At 42.3% G+C, this 16,212-nt stretch overlaps 1 protein-coding gene across 2 annotated transcripts in view; it reads left to right on the top strand.

Annotated features, from left to right (window-relative positions):
- Window positions 1-9,011: 9,011 nt before the first annotated feature.
- The window catches only part of LOC104947367 (hexokinase-1), a 45,708-nt gene continuing 38,507 nt past the window's right edge, over window positions 9,012-16,212 (top strand). The window contains exons 1-2 of one of the 2 annotated variants that reach the window (XM_010773465.1): window positions 9,012-9,137; window positions 9,221-9,360. In XM_010773465.1, coding sequence (XP_010771767.1) covers window positions 9,298-9,360 — 63 coding nt within the window. In that variant the 5' untranslated portion in view covers window positions 9,012-9,137; window positions 9,221-9,297. Of the gene's footprint in view, window positions 9,361-16,212 lie in introns of both variants that reach the window. The other variant, XM_010773394.1, reaches the window with a different exon arrangement.

The raw sequence follows: 16,212 nt of genomic DNA, 5'->3' as shown, positions 1-16,212 counted from the left end.
CATGCGGCTGTCCTGTAGCCCCTCGACCGCAAGCCTGCCCTCTGCTCCCCGACCCTCAGCTTTGGTACCGACGCCCCCGGGTCCTGACTCCGAGACCTTGGACCGACGACCCCGGGTCTTGACCCCCACCTTGGTACCGACGACCCCGTCTGTTGACCCGACTTGGTACCGACGACCCCGGTCTTGACTCCGGCCTTTGTAGGCGACGACCCCGTCTTGGACCCCGACCTTTGACCGACGTCCCCGGACATGACCTCTGCCATTGTACCGAACGCCCCGAGCCCAGACGATCGGACCGAACGCTGAGGAAGAGAATCGTCCGGCGACTTATGCGGCGACCTGGAGGTATTCGGTCGCTCAAGGCCTTATTGCTAGGACCTGTCCTCGTCCGTCCTTGACCCCGTCTTCGTCACCAACTGAAGTCTGCTTGGGTGGCTCCGCATTACCACGGTCCAACCCTTTAACTACGATCGTACGGCCCCGATCGTCCGGCCTTAGTGTACAACTTTCCTTCAGTTTTAGGTCAGTCCATTCTTGAGTTAGTTTTGTACCAAGAGACGACGGGTTGGCAATGCGGAGATGGTCTCGCCGGGAGAAGACGGCTTGTGACCGCGAGTGCAAGGTGTTACTCTTTCGTCGTTCGGTCTATCTTCCATTTTACGACATTAAGATGGAGGGTACCCTAGTAGACGACGCCCGAGGTAAACAACGCAGCCTAAGCATTACAATCGCCACACACATGCCTTCGTCCTGGGGTTTACGTCTAATTTCACTGTTTTATTGAGGAAATAAAGTTCCGATTTTGAGATTTTTTCTTGACTTGTCTCTGTGAGCGGCTCCTGTCGGATAGTGTTCTAGCCTTGGCTGTTTCGGTCTGGGCTTTTCTTGGTCTGAATTTAGGTCTGTGTGATTAGTCTGTATGTTTGTTCTGGTGTCGACTCCTTCCCTCCTCTTTTTTGTGTCCCAGCACCTCGTCTGCTGTTGGCTGTCCGCCCGACGCCAGCTCCCAGTGTCCTGTCGGCATACCGGCCGACACAAGTTCTCTCTCAAGTCCCCTCTCAAGTCCTCTCTCAAGTTCCCTCTCAAGTCTCCTCTCCTGGGCCTTCTCAAGTCTCCTCTCAAGTCTCCTCTCCTGGGCCTTCTCAAGTCACCTCTCGAGCCTCCTCTCGAGTCACCTCTCGAGTCATCTCTCAAGTTTCCTCTCCAGTTCCCTCTCAAGTCTCCTCTCCAGTTCCCTCTCGAGTCCCCTCTCGAGTTCCCTTTCAAGTCATCTCTCAAGTCTCCTCTCGAGTCCCCTCTCAAGTTCCCTTTCAAGACACCTCTCAAGTCTCCTCTCGAGAGCCCTCTCAAGTCACCTCTCAAGTCTCCTCTCGAGAGCCCTCTCAAGTCACCTCTCGAGTTCCCTCTCGAGTTCCCTTCTCAAGTCTCCGTTCAAGTTCCCTCTCAAGTCAACTCTCAAGTTTCCTCTCGAGTCTCCACTCAAGTCCCATGTCCTGTGCCGTTGGAGGTTCCGCTGGGGGTTCTGCCAACCCTATGTCCTGTGCCGATGGATGTTCCGCTGGGGGTCCTGCCGGCTCCGTGTCTTGTCCCGTTGGAGGTCCCGCCAACTACCCTCCTGCCGGGGGTCCTGCCAATCCCATGTCCTGTCCCGTTGGGGGTCCCGCCGAGTACTCTCCTGCCGGGGGTCCTACCAACCCTATGTCCTGTCCCGTTGGGGGTCCCGCCGACTACTCTTCTGCTGGGGGTCCTGCCAACCCTATGTCCTGTGCCGATGGAGGTTCCGCTAGGGGTCCTGCCGGCTCCGTGTCCTGTCCCGTTGGAGGTCCCGCCGACTACTCTCCTGCCGGGGGTCCTGCCAATCCCATGTCCTGTCCCATTGGGGGTCCCGCCGTCTACTCTCCTGCCGGGGGTCCTGCTAACCCTATGTCCTGTCCCGTTGGGGGTCCCGCCGACTACTCTCCTGCCGGGGGTCCTGCCAACCCTATGTCCTGACTCTTCCTGCCGCTGCCTTCGCCCTCATGCTCGGCCGCCCGAGTCCCCCACCTTAGACTCTGCCTTGCCCCCGGGCCGTCCGCCAGAGTTCCCCTTTTTGAACTCTGCCTTGCCCCCGGGCCGTCCGCCCGAATCTCCCTTTTTGAACTCTGCCTTGCCCCCGGGCCGTCCGCACTTAACAGAACATTTCAAAATGGTCAGAAATGATGTACAGCAATGATTTGTGTGCAATTCAATGTTTTTGCCAAATGTTTGATCAACTTCTCTATAATGATTTCAAGAATCATTCCATAGTGATATTGCTGTTATCAGGTGAAACACAGCTTTGTCATACTGCATGCAAAGGCACATGTAACGTGGCCCAGGGGTTTTGTGTAAGTTATGATCCCAACGGTCCCAACCCATGTGTGTGCATGAAGATCTGTTTTATCATAGCTAACAAGTTTTGACATTTGCTGGTAATTTTCAAAGCTGCAGTACACTTGCTTATTGCTATTTACCGGAAACTGATGTTGAGCAAGGGCAAGGAAAAAGTGTAGACCCATGTTTTCTTTTTTTACCCACTGACAATATATTTAAATGAATAATACGTTCATCCCATATGATGGTTTAATCGTGCACTGTTTCAGCTTTGTTCAGAAATGTCATTATGGTGATTGGATGTAATATCAGGTAATGAACAAACAGACGTGTGTGTGTGTCTGTGTGTATGTGTATGTGTATGTGTGTGTGTGTGTGTGTGTGTGTGTGTGTGTGTGTGTGTGTGTGTGTGTGTGTGTGTGTGTGTGTGTGTGTGTGTGTGTGTGTGTGTGTGTGTGTGTGTGTGTGTGTGTGTGTGTGTGTTTCTTGCAGCTGCTCGGCTACACGCTGTGTGTGTATTGAAGAGAAATGTGTTGTTTAATTACCTCCAGCAGAAGCACTGGAACATAATTACTTTGTGTTTTTGTGTTTTCCTGCATGATTGGTTTGCTGGCATTTCAGCAGCAGAGCGCTGTTTCCATCATGATGAATGTGACAGGTATGGTGGAGGCCACTCCTGCTGCTGCTGTGGATGGTGGGGATGGATAGCTGGATGCAGGCCATGATGCTGGCAGGGGATCGCTAGGGAAAACCCAACAATGCTTTGTGAATTCAGCTGGGGAATCTGGGAGGATTTGGGGTATAATTTTTCTTGTGCTTTGTTGTGTTTGCACAGTGCAGCCAAGAGGCCTACGTTGAAAAGGATGCCTGGGAGTGATGGAGGATGGCTTTATCTGCAACATGTCCATTCTCCTTCAACCAATATCTTTTGTTCCAATTCATTTTTGCATCTCCCTCATTCCATTGCTCATTGAACTCTCAGCTGGTTTTCATAGCATATTATCACTTTCAGAATTTTTTTTTTTTACAGGTTTGACATGTAAATCCACTGGAGTGGAATATAACTGAGTACATTTATAATAATATATAGATTATAAAGGAGTAACTTTGAGTTCTGGATAATGACGAACACTTTCTAAACAGAATCCTTCAATAATCAAGATCAATCAGCTGATTAATCCATAGGGGAAATAATCATTAATCTGACTTGCATTTAAATTAAAATGATCGCCGCCTGAAAAAAGTAAAAAGGCATTTCCTGCTTTTAAATTCATGGGTAATCATAATATCATGATAAAATAAATAACAATATAACAATCACACTGAACATTTAATTTTGAGAACTTCTGCTATTATACAATTTTTAGTCATATATCATAGGTCTCAGATATATACAAAACATGTCTCTGAAGTGTTTTGCTCAAAATACCAAACAGATCACCCATGCATGCTTCATACCCCTCTATTTCAGCCCTGTTACTAAAGTGCTGATTTTGGGTCTGTAGCTTTGAAAAATAAAAAGAGGAGCTCATACAGGAGAATTCTACCTGCAGAAACATAAACGCCATATTATGTTCCAAACCATATCAAGCATTATTTCTGAAACAGTATTGTCTCAGCTTGCTCCCTCACTTACCTATTTTCTGCATTAGCATTTCTCAGCCACCTAAGCCACCTGGTAGTCACTCCCTGTTTCTCTCTCACACTCTGTTACACCCATGTGTGTGTGCACTAGTATATAGGCCGCCCTTCAGCTGTCTCAACATCATTGCCAGATCGTACTACGAGCATTGCAGTTATTTCCGCGCATTACCGTTCCGAATTGCTCTCACCGGTTTTCGACCTGTCTGTCCCTGACCAGTGCTTCGCACTGTATCCTGACCCTGCCTGTCCTGGATTATACTGCCTCGCTGCTTCCTGACCCCTGCCTGTACCGCTGCGTCCTCCCGTACTTGCCTAACTCTCTGAACCACTCCTGTCCAGACAGCGCCCCTTTGCATACTGTCTGCCGGTTTATCTCATACCAGAACTTTTCAAGTGAGCACACTTTATAGATAAAGCTGCTTACCCGACTTTCCCTGGTTTCCGAGTGTGTTGCATTTTGGTTCTTAGCTCGTTCGGACAAGCTAATGGAGCTCAATGCTTTTCTCTCCCGTGGGTTTACCACAAGGTGATACTTTTTATTTCCTGCTCTTCACACATACTCTCTCCAGTACAGGTTAGCTCTGATGTTAGCGATGCTCTGCTAACTGGTAAACACACGACCATCACTTAGCTTCCAAAACAGTCACGCCCATTGNGACAGACGGACGGACAGACAGACAGACAGACAGACAGACAGGTGATCACAAGGACAGAGTCAGTCCAAAGTCACTGAACAGAGCGCTGGTTGTTGTTATTGTTGAATAACAACAACCAGCGCTCTGTTCAGTGACTTTGGACTGACTCTGTCCTTGTGATCACCTGTCTGTCTGTCTGTCTGTCTGTCTGTCCGTCCGTCTGTCTGTCCGTCTGTCTGTCTGTCTGTCTGTCTGTCCGTCCGTCCGTCTGTCTGTCTGTCTGTCTGTCTGTCTGTCTGTCTGTCTGTCTGTCTGTCTGTCTGTCTGTCCGTCTGTCTGTCTGTCTGTCCGTCTGTCTGTCTGTCTGTCCGTCTGTCTGTCTGTCTGTCTGTCTGTCCGTCTGTCTGTCCGTCTGTCTGTCTGTCTGTCTGTCCGTCTGTCCGTCTGTCTGTCTGTCTGTCCGTCTGTCTGTCCGTCCGTTTGTCTGTCTGTCTGTTCTTCCGTCCGTCCGTCTGTCTGTCTGTCTGTCTGTCTGTCTGTCTGTCTGTCTTTCTGTCTGTCTTTATTTGGTCTGTCTGCATGGTACATCCTGTTTTAACAGTACAGACAGAAACAATAAATCCACGGAATGACCTCAACGTTTTGGAAATGTTATGTAATAAGTGAACTAAAGACATTTCAGTTCAATGACCTTTATTATCAAGTCATGTGTACAGAATGTTAAATAAAAATACGAAAAGTGCATGTTTCACTTCCATTTTAATCTCAAACTACTGATTTGAAAATACTTATCAATCCAATGAGCGGTGTAATGATTAGCGTATTATGCTAATCCATAATTACCAGATTAGATGATTTGTTGAAAACGAAGACAAGAACAAAGTCACAGAGTTCCTTGAATGCAGAAAGTAATGAAAAGCAAAACAGACATAAAGAATGAAAGTTACACAATTAGAAAGGATGAAAGAAAAGGAGGAAGAACCTATATTGAGAAACTCTTACAGGAGTGAAACTGTTGCTAATCTGTCAGGGATTAACATGTTACAACGCTACCAATTGAGGGCTGTGACACACACACACACACACACACACACACACACACACACACACACACACACACACACACACACACACACACACACACACACACACACACACACACACACTGCACCGTAATCCCTCACTGTCCTAGTGACCTAATAGCTTCACAGTTAAACTGCACATAGGCCTACTCTGACGCTGCAGCTTTAATGCACCAAACACAGCTGGATCTGCAGCTCTGCAGCACGTCACTGTAAGAGAGTGATACAGAAACGGGCATGTTCTTTTCTCCTTGTCCTCTATCCATCTATTTTCATCCTACCTCTTTGTTGTACAAAAACAAATAACTGTGCCTCCCTTTAAAATGTAAGCTTTTATTCTAGTTTGAAAATCCTCAGAAAGCCCTCACGTCTTTCAGACTCTTCCTGAAGGAGTGAAGTGTGTGAGTCTTATTATACACTCATCTCCTTTGTGTGAGTGTAAGGCTCTGTGCAGGGCTTTGTCTTGCCTGTAAACCAACAATAAGAGCATTGACACACACACTTGCACACACAAACACTGAAATGGTCAGGAGTGGACGAGTTGAGATCCTTGTCCTTCTGGAACTACAAAGGGACAGGCTGTGAACAGTTTTGGGAACAATATGTTTTACATTTTTTATTTTCTTGGGACCAGAGGCTTTAATCTGTATTTCATGATTATTGATTTGTCTTCAAAAGATACAACAAATCATAAATTCTAATCTCTATGTGGAGTGGACTGGGGAGAAATGCGACACCACATTGCATCAAAACATCGCAGTGGTGAAGACTGTTTAATGCCGTCTTCTGTTGATTATGGGAAAACTTTGTCAATGAAGGTAATTTCCCTTTCCATATACTATAATAATCTGAAGTCGCTGTAGATCTGTAGAACATGGCTATAATATTCTAGGAATGGATTAGGAAGAGCAGAAGGAGGCAAAGCACAAATGTGTAACTATAGAGCCTGAAAGTACTTGTGTGCGTCATATAACATAAAGTCCTATACCATACTAATAGCAGCAAGGTTCCTGTGTTTTGCTCGAGGTTAATATATCTCATCAGCATGAATAACGACAGCTTGTGTATCGATCTAAATTATAAGTTGGCTAGTCTTCTGTGATCTTTACAATGTGACACATGCTAACAGGTGGCTTATATAGCCCTATAATTAAGACAAAGTTTAAAACGAGAAAGAGCTGCAGATGGAACTCCTTCTTTGTTTTTCGCAATGACATGTCCCTGAGTTCAACGTGAGCCCATTAGAGTAAAGAAACCAGACGATTGTCAGTGGTTTGCCAATGGGGCATGTGGGAGCTTGATGTGGCATGTTGCTTAATTTAAAGTTCCTATCTTGATGTGTTTTTAAAGCAATAATTATGCAAATACTTTATATGAAAACACAAGGACTTATATCATTCATGCTTTAACTGAGAGAAATTATCAGACTGTCACTGGATAAAGAGCAGATTTCATGGACTAATAATTACTTTGAATTGTTAGAACAAAAGAAGATATTTGAAATGAAAAACAGCAGTGGGTGATTTACCATAGAAGCTATGTTTTTGTAATTACTGATAAGTGCTTAAATGTAAACTTTATCATACGTCAATTTGTTTTCGTTTAAGTAAGAAAAACCATGTTCCTGTTCTTTATCATCGGCTTCAATAGACCTACTTTCTGTGCAGCCAGGGCAATTTGTGTTTGTGTAACCAGCACAACTCTCACTGCTGACACATGACTACAACAAGTCCAGGCAGGTTGGCAGATGATGTCAACTGGCACGCTCGGGATGGAAGAAATCACACGCAGAAGAGGCGGATTGGTACAATGAAAAAGATCACACCATAACGATATTTAAGCACAGTGAAATATCTGGGATGCATACAAAAATCGTCCTTAATGTCTTCAGAAGTCATTTGATTTCTTTAAAGACACTTTAGTAGGGTTTGAACTGTCCTGACTTATTTTGTAACCCACTGCTACCTTTAAGATATAACGTGGTAAGGCTAAATTAAATCCACTCCGACAAGTGTATAAAGGATTACACTTCTCTAGAGAGGCCAGACAACAGACAGCTGTTGTTGTGATAATGACGTCATGTTTGACAGTGGAGAAAGTGACCGCTGATGGGTACACTCTCAATGGTGGGTGAGTGAGTGCAGCATAGTTTTGATTTTCTGCCCTAACCTGAGGGCCAGGATTGGACTTAAATCGGGTCAGGTTTTTTCCAATTTCACTGAGTGACATTGACATTCTGGACCTACTGTATTAGGCACTGTGATAACAACTTTAGAAACTTCCTCACATTTAATGTATGATGTTTAATTATTTCTTGACAACATGTTTACATGGATATTTGTCTCCGGACTACTTTTTTTTCTGCTCATGTTGCTGTTCATTTCTTGTTGTATATTTCCTTTTTTGATTTTTTCCTTTAGTTGAGGTGAGGTCCATTGAATAACTGTGGCCTTTTGACCTCTCCTGTCACATTTGGCATTTTTGTAATTATTCACAGATTACAGTATATACAGTTTTATGTGTGAGCAAATAAATACAATATATCCACATCCAACAAACATAGGAACTCAGAACAACAGAGAATCTGAAGACTATTTTCTAGCTTATTAATTATTTCAATAAAATAGGAATAAATACACTTTATGATTATGAATATGTAGACAGTCTTAAACCCAGCACACTTTTGTTATCACAGTATGTACAAAGCTGTAACCTTGATCTGGTCCTCATACAGAAAGCATCCCCTCCCCTGCAAAGGCATTAACAACTTCCTCCACTGAGGGTCCTCTGAACTCCTGCCACTCTTTACCATAGAGATACCACTGAAACTGCCTGACCATCCTACTGTAATGTTTCTGACATCTGCTTTCCAATCTTGAAGCTAAATGATAATAAAAAAACCTATAAAGTGCTTTGACTGTTATGATGACTGCATGAGTCATTTGCTCACAATTACAACCTGAAAGGAATGTGACTCAATAACTTCCTTGAAGCAGTAAAACCAAAATTCTCTCACTTCCCCCTTTCTATCTCAATCCCTCCTCCCTATTCCACTCCCTAATTAGGCATACCCTTTTTTTCTCTCTCTTCCTCCATCACAAAATGTGCCTCCAATGCGTCCCTCAGGTCAGCCAATCACAGAAGAGAGGATGTGGCACCGACGCCACTCTCTCGCTCGCTGACCAATGAGCGCAGAGTCAGTGGGCAGGGCTCATGTTTGGGCCCTCCCAACTTCTCCGTTTCTCTGCCTCCTGCAGGCTGCGGCTAAACTTGCTGTCTCACTCATGCTTCCTGGATTTACTCACATGCTCAGAGAGGAAGAGCTGTAGAGTCTTAGCAGCACATGAAGAAGCTCTGGCTATTTTAAACCACACAGGATTTGACTCAGGATATTTCAATATCTCTTTTGGCGCGTGACAGACTTGTATGTACTAGCCAGAGAGCAGACTTTAGAGTTTCTTTTTTTTAACTTTTTATATTCAAGGTTTTTTCCCCATCTTACTGTAGGTGTTCTCGTGTGTGGCAGAGAAAGAGAGTGTGTGTGTTAGTCTGCATGTGTGTGTGAGAGAGAAAAGAGGACCAGGATGATTGCAGCCCAGCTACTAGCCTATTACTTCACTGAACTCAAGGATGATCAGGTTAAAAAGGTGAGTGTTTTCTGTTAATTCTGTCACCGCTTTTGATATTGTGTTTGTACTAGTGAGAGCTGAGCATGTGTTTGTAGAGGTCATTGAGTTTCTCATACTGCCATCACCATAACTTTGCTGTAAGACTCGAGTTTCCAGGAAGCTAGCTTACTGTATGTTATACATATCTGCAAGGAAGTGAATACAACACAAAGCATGTTGGGAGAGAAGTGGAGTCATTTTACAATGACCCAGATTTGTTTTTATTGTCAGACAAGTGAGACGTGACAACTGCTCAGACGTGTTTGTGTTAACATTTGAAGGGAGACGTGACAGATTGGTGTTTGTGTGTTTCCTGGATGTAAGTTTTGAGAGGTGTTGCAAGGGAGGAGAGAGGAAGTGAGAGGCAATGATGAAAGGACATACGAGCAGAGGGAAGAGAAGGTTGTAATTGAGAAGAGAAAGCAATGTTATGTTATGGGTCACAGAGTCTCTATTATCATCTTGTTAAAATGATACCTGCACTTTCATTCATCTCAGCTCAGAAGAGTAGAAAGAGTGAGGAAAGGTCTTTAAATAAGATTAAATATGCAGTTGTTTAGTACATTTACGGCAATTCATATTTTTGCTGCAGTCTGTTAACAACTGCCATGATCAGTAACACCATAAAAATCAGAGGAATATTGTGTTTTCTTCCCATACCCAATGTCCACATGGGTTCTATCCTGTTAAAGTCGTCCTAATAATTGAAGTGTGTTTGACCTTAAAGAATGAGGAAAGCATTTAAATGGATGCACATATATATCAAAGAGTTCCTAAAGCTGATCATTCTAGCTTCTTTATGTATTGTAGATTGAAATGCCTGACTGAGTATGAAAAAGTTCAAGGCTGATGAGGAAAAGAGTGACTGAGCACCATGAATGTGTCTTTCATAACCTCTCAGCTGAGCAGCCCCCACTGTAACACTTTCACTGGCTGGACCAGTTTTAGTTATGAAAGACACAGAGTGCATTTAGTGGAGGAAATGAGCTTTTCCAGAACCTAACACTTCCCAATAATTCTTCATTGAATGTGCCAAGCAATAATGTTGCAAACATACAAATACACACACAGCTCCATCCTGTAAACTATGGTTGACCCATAAAGTAAAATAGAGTCTGAATAAATGCCTTAGAATAAATAAAAATGCCTTAGAATAAAAAATGCCTTAGAATAAATAATGGGTATTTATTCTAAGGCAATGTCTCAACATGTACTTGAACATATGGTGCAGGGTTCCTTTAAGGTCGCTTCCTGATGATGTTAGGCTACCAACTGGATATTTAAATGCTGCTCTTTTCCTGTATACATTGAAATAAGTTCCTAGCTATTGCGTTTCTTTCCTCCATTTCCCTCTCTGTCTGAAGGCACATTGTAAAAGTCAGCATTCAGGGCTTTCTGCCAGAAAGGGTCTATTTCAGGAAGACTCAACCCTTTTTTCATAGTAGCCCCTTTTGAAAAATGACAGGAGGCCAGGGTCAAGCCATCAAGCTCAAACCTGTGCTTTGGGAAAAGGATCTTGAACTTTCTTTTTATATAAAGAAAAAGCTAAATTAGTCAATTTTCAATGCGACTACCTATTGACTAGTCTATTGTCAAATAAATGTTGCCCTGCACCCTAAATTGAGTATTACTAGTCTATTTGAACACAAACCTTGATCTTTACCTAAACCTAACTAAGTGGCTGTGTTGCCTAAACTTCAGGAGAATTCTTGCAGAAAGAAAGCCATGAGGGGTAACTTCTTCAATGTGCTATCTGAAGCCACTTTAGTTAAATTTAACAATCTTTCTTCACATAATGTGTCACATAAATGGATGTACCTGCTGTGCCAATTTCAATCCGAGTTTGTAAAGGTAAAATAAATGTATTAACAGCCGCAATGTGATGTAATACAACACGTCTCCCTCCCTCTTTACTCCTGCTCTCATCCTATCCATGCCTCCCTAAAATAGGCCAGCTTTGAACCATGTGACCACAGGTGACAGGAGAAGAGGGCTTACACTGAATACACTGACACACACCCACACACTGTGCCAGGTGTGTAGCTATTGTGTAGCTGTTGAAAGAGCAGGGCTTTTCTCAACATCAACTTCAAATGTGGCTCAAACGTACAGCTCAGGATTTAAGCATTCACTAGGGAAAGTATACAGATAATCCCATCAGTCATGTTTTTTTGGACAAACTGTGTGTAGCTGCTGATGTCAAAGAACCGCAATCAGCTGAGTGCGTCCTCTCTTCACTCAATCCACTGCAGTGTCCTTGACTGTACTCTTTGATACACTTTTAGCGAGCATCCAAAGTGGGGTTTGAGTGTGTGTGGCAAACAGGAAGGTGCAATAGAGGGCATTGTAGAGGACAGTATTTTTCCACATGGTGAGGCGTTGGGTGCACACACACATACTCAATGGAATCAGGTTTCAATGCTTTCTTGAACCACCTTGTGGCCACAAAGAGGACAAAGCATTGATGAGGAGAGGAATGCAAACAGAAAGGAGGAGAAGGAGAAATGGCCAGAAAAGAGGAAGGAAGAAGAGAGAGAGAGAGAGAGAGAGCGTGATCTTTTTCTGTAACTTAGCTTCAAGCTGTGTGTGTCAGATGAGACTTGTGTGTTGAGGGGAAAACATGGCCTTTTAGAGATTCATGTGTACAGACTCACACATCATAGAGGCCTCATGTCACCTTATCAGAAAATGTCCCTTTGCTCAACACTAGTGGAAAAACTGGAAACTCCTCTTTTGGTTAACAAAAAGCCTCATGATGATGAATCATGGATCATGCACAGTATTTTCTGTGCCTGTTAGTCGTGGGAATCCATTGCCGGAGATCCGATCTGTGAGATCAGCTGATGCTCTGCTACAATAAAGTGCTTATGCATGGTTTCTCCTGCTGAGTGCTGAGTCATAGATATTAATTGATATCCTGCAGCAGGAGTTCAGTGGATTTCTCCTGGTTTGTAGTTGAGCATTGTTCACAATAGCTGCTTCCACCCCTTTGTTACATACCAGCTAGTATCATTGTCATTTAAATAGACTAGTAGCTACAGATGCATTTTTGTTCAAAAGGCTGATAGGAACACGTTGAGAATTCACACAGTTTTCATCTTATGTTCAAACGAGAACAAAAATTGGCAATGTGATGATTGGAGGAATAACTATTAGGACCAATGAGTAGCAGCACAGGAAGGCAGCAGCAACAGTGTACCTGTTGGCATGAGAAGATAAAAATCTGAATGGATCTGTTTACATCAGCTGACCATGCAAGAGTTGTTTATGCACTATAGGAAACTAATGTGTATAATTTCTTCATTTACCAAGATACCAAACTTTGTGAAGATGTATAATTATATTTATCAACTTTTATGACCACGAAAAGCTAATTCAAACCTTGAAATACTAGATCAACTTATCAAACTTCACATTAACATGTTAGCAAACATTGGTCAACTTGACTTAAAACAGTATTGATTTTCACTTGCATACCATATTGCAATTTGACAAAATTATGATTTTGTTTTGTTTGTGTCTTTATCTGATCAAAATATGCCACCTAAAACACACACAACACAACTCCACTGCCAACTGCTTGGTTGAGCGTGTTATGCTAGTAGCGGCTAATGTAGCCTACGCCTTAAGCCTCAAGCATAGATGAGGAGCAGGCTATTGAAGAATGCAAAGCGGACTTCCTACTCCACACCTTTTTTTATTATTATCTGCAAATTAGGAGCTTTAAGCACTGAAATACTGACTGTAATTACACAGATGTCCTGAAGTAGCATTTGGTTAGCTGATGACTAGAGGCTTCAGTGTTTGTCTGTTTCTCAGAGACTTCCATCATTTAGACTTGATGAACTCAACCACATGGACTAGTGAATCAAAACAATGAGCTATAGACCAGTGTTTTTCAAAGTGGGGGCCCCGACCCCCCGGGGGGCCGCCAGGGGGGTCACGCAAAGTTTGAGGGAAAGGGGAACTTTTTTTAAAGTTACATTTTTTAATTTTTTATATGTTATTAATAACTGCATATCTATCAATCTATGTGTCCTTTGATGCCGATCTTTTAATATGTTTTATTTATTAATATATATATATATATATTTTTAAATCACACGACCGCCCTTCAATCCAATCAGAATCGAGCTGCCGCTCCTGAGAGTGAAACTGAGTATCTGCTCAGCTTTTGGAGCAAGTGAGAGCTAGTGAATATTTCGCTCTGCAGCTGGATGAGAGCACGGATGTAGCAAATATTGTTGTTTATATGAATATAAATATGTTTATTGTTAATATTACTGTTGAATAGTATATATAATATTATTAAGGCATAAGTAGCTTTCAAAAACGCTAAAAAATATATGTTAATTGTTCATATTACTGTTCAAAATTATATAATATTATAAGGACAGAAATCATTTTAAAAATGCTTTAAAAATATGTTTACTGTTGATATTACTGTTTAATATTGTGTTAAGAATGTTTATAACAGAAGACACAATGAATGTAATGAATGACAAACAAAACATAGATACAAACATTTTTTAGAAGAATAACTGATTATTAATACAAATATATATTAAGAAAATGTATTAAGCTGTATGATTAATTTGTCATATTTTCCATCATAATGTACTCATAATTTAAAAACGCAAATTGCAACAGGGGGGTCCCCGCCAGAGGATAATGCTATGCCATGGCAAAGTTTGGGAACCCCTGCTATAGACTACAGAGCTGCAGACTAACATATTGATTTCAGTAATCACCATTGCTGGCAGCTGTTTTAACATTTGGCAAAAACCAAAGGCTTTCTCTGCCAGAAGTTATATTACATTTAAGTGTGTTTGTCAACAGGATTATGGAAAAACGTTCAGATTTTCATGAAACTTGGTGGAAAGGTGTAGCACATTTACTCCCTGCATGGGGTGTCTCAGGAAGACACTGTATATATTTGTGATGCAGTAGCTCTCATCCAACTCTGCTTTCATTTCACTATATTAGACAGCTGACTTGCTTCAAAAAGACCACATGCAAAAATGCATAAACACATGCAAAAGCATAAAGCTACTTTTGCATTTTTACCTATCAAACACACAATGAAAAAAGAGTTTACCATGTTGACTTTCAAATACTCTGCTTTAAACAATGGTGTCACCTCTATAACGAGTTGTAAGAACCCTAAAGCAATTATTTATAAGCCTAATTATTACAAGCCCCTTTGTTTGGCGTATATACCTTTTTATATTATTTAGTCTTGTCAGAGTACCTTTTCTAAAAGTGACCAGTAGAAAGGTATAGCATATGTGTGGTGAAGCTAATGTAAGTGAAGCTAATGCAGTAGCACTTAATCTGGTTTGGTTTATAGATGGGAAATGTACCTGCAGGATTTGTTTTGTTTGTTTCTTCATGGTTGAATGTACTTATTGTAAGTCACTTTGATTTAAAGGTGGGGTAGGTAAGTTTGAGAAACCGGCTCGAGATACACTTTTTGTTATATTCCATGGAATGCTCTTAACATCCCGATAGCAATGAATACATTAAGTGCTTTGACAAAAAATCCATAAAAAAATGTCATCTGTGGAAGCCGTAGTACTGTAAAAAGCACGACCAATCATTTTAGCCGGCCTGGCTAAAATAACTGGATGGCCAACCTGCCTGTCAGCCTTCCATCTGTGCACAAACTTATCTCGTGCCCTCATTGGTCATGTGCGCGTTCGTGTGTGTTGGAGGAGGGGCTCTGTAAGGAAGTGGGAGATTTTTTCCGGCTGTGTATTTTCAAATTCTAGCGCACTCAAGCTGGTTTCTCCAAAATTACCTACCCCACCTTTAAGCTAAACCAAATGTAATGTAAAATGTAATGAAAGAAAGAGAGAACAGAGACACGGCTGTTTGAATGTTTATGGTGTGATTGAAAAAACAGATGCTGTGGGCAATCTCCTGTAGTGTCATGTTGAGAGGGCGTTGTCAAGCACCAACTTGTCGACTAAAACTCAGAGAAAATACTGCTCAGGTTGGGCTGAGGAACTGTTAGTGGTGCAGTGTTTCACTGAGCTTATGAAGGTTAGAAATTGCATTCACTCAGCTTGTGGCTCAAGTGTGATGAGACATGAGACGTGATAATGAGCATTCATCCCAGAGGCAGACTCCACATTTAGGCAGACTATAGGGAATGTAACGCCTGCGAGTAGTTGTACAGGGCTGTTGTCATGTAACTATCCATGTTGACTCACAATGTTTTATACTATTCAAAGATGACTGCATGATTAAACAGCAGATTATTAATCTTTGTGTCAAATGTACGCTACAGGTCTTACTTAACCATGTGCCTTACGAGGGACATTATTGGCTTCATCCCTTTATAGTTTAATTCATTGTGGTTGTGTTTGTTAATGCATACATTCTGGCAAGGGTGTTTTTTAGTAGATTGACCTTGGCTCCTCCAAAAACAAGTTTGTATTCAAAATAAATATCCCAAAACATTTTTAAACATACTGGCATATACATATTTGGTTGTATGGCTGTTTATGGCATCAGAGCAACCTTTCTAAAGTGATGTACAAGGGTATGATAAAGGCCAAATCGACCGCTTACTGCAGTTGTTCTCAAAGTGGGGGGCGCAGAGGCATGACAGGGGGGGCGGGAGAGACCAGGAGGAAAAATGGTTATTTAAAAAGAAAAAGAAAAAAAAAAATCATATTTTGAAAAATGATTGATTCAAAATAATATGATACAGTACAGTACTATTACGTCTGGGTCTCTGTGTTTCATTAAAGCTCGGCTCTGTGTGTGTGTGTGTGTGTACGAGCCATTTTGTGTGCCTGCGAGAGAGAGAGAGAGAGAGAGAGA

This window comes from Notothenia coriiceps, unplaced genomic scaffold (assembly GCF_000735185.1).
Source record: "Notothenia coriiceps isolate Sejong01 unplaced genomic scaffold, NC01 NC01_scaffold00000184, whole genome shotgun sequence".
Taxonomy (NCBI): domain Eukaryota; kingdom Metazoa; phylum Chordata; class Actinopteri; order Perciformes; family Nototheniidae; genus Notothenia; species Notothenia coriiceps.
Note: the sequence above shows the minus strand (reverse complement) of the source record. Positions and strands in the feature narration are given on the sequence as shown.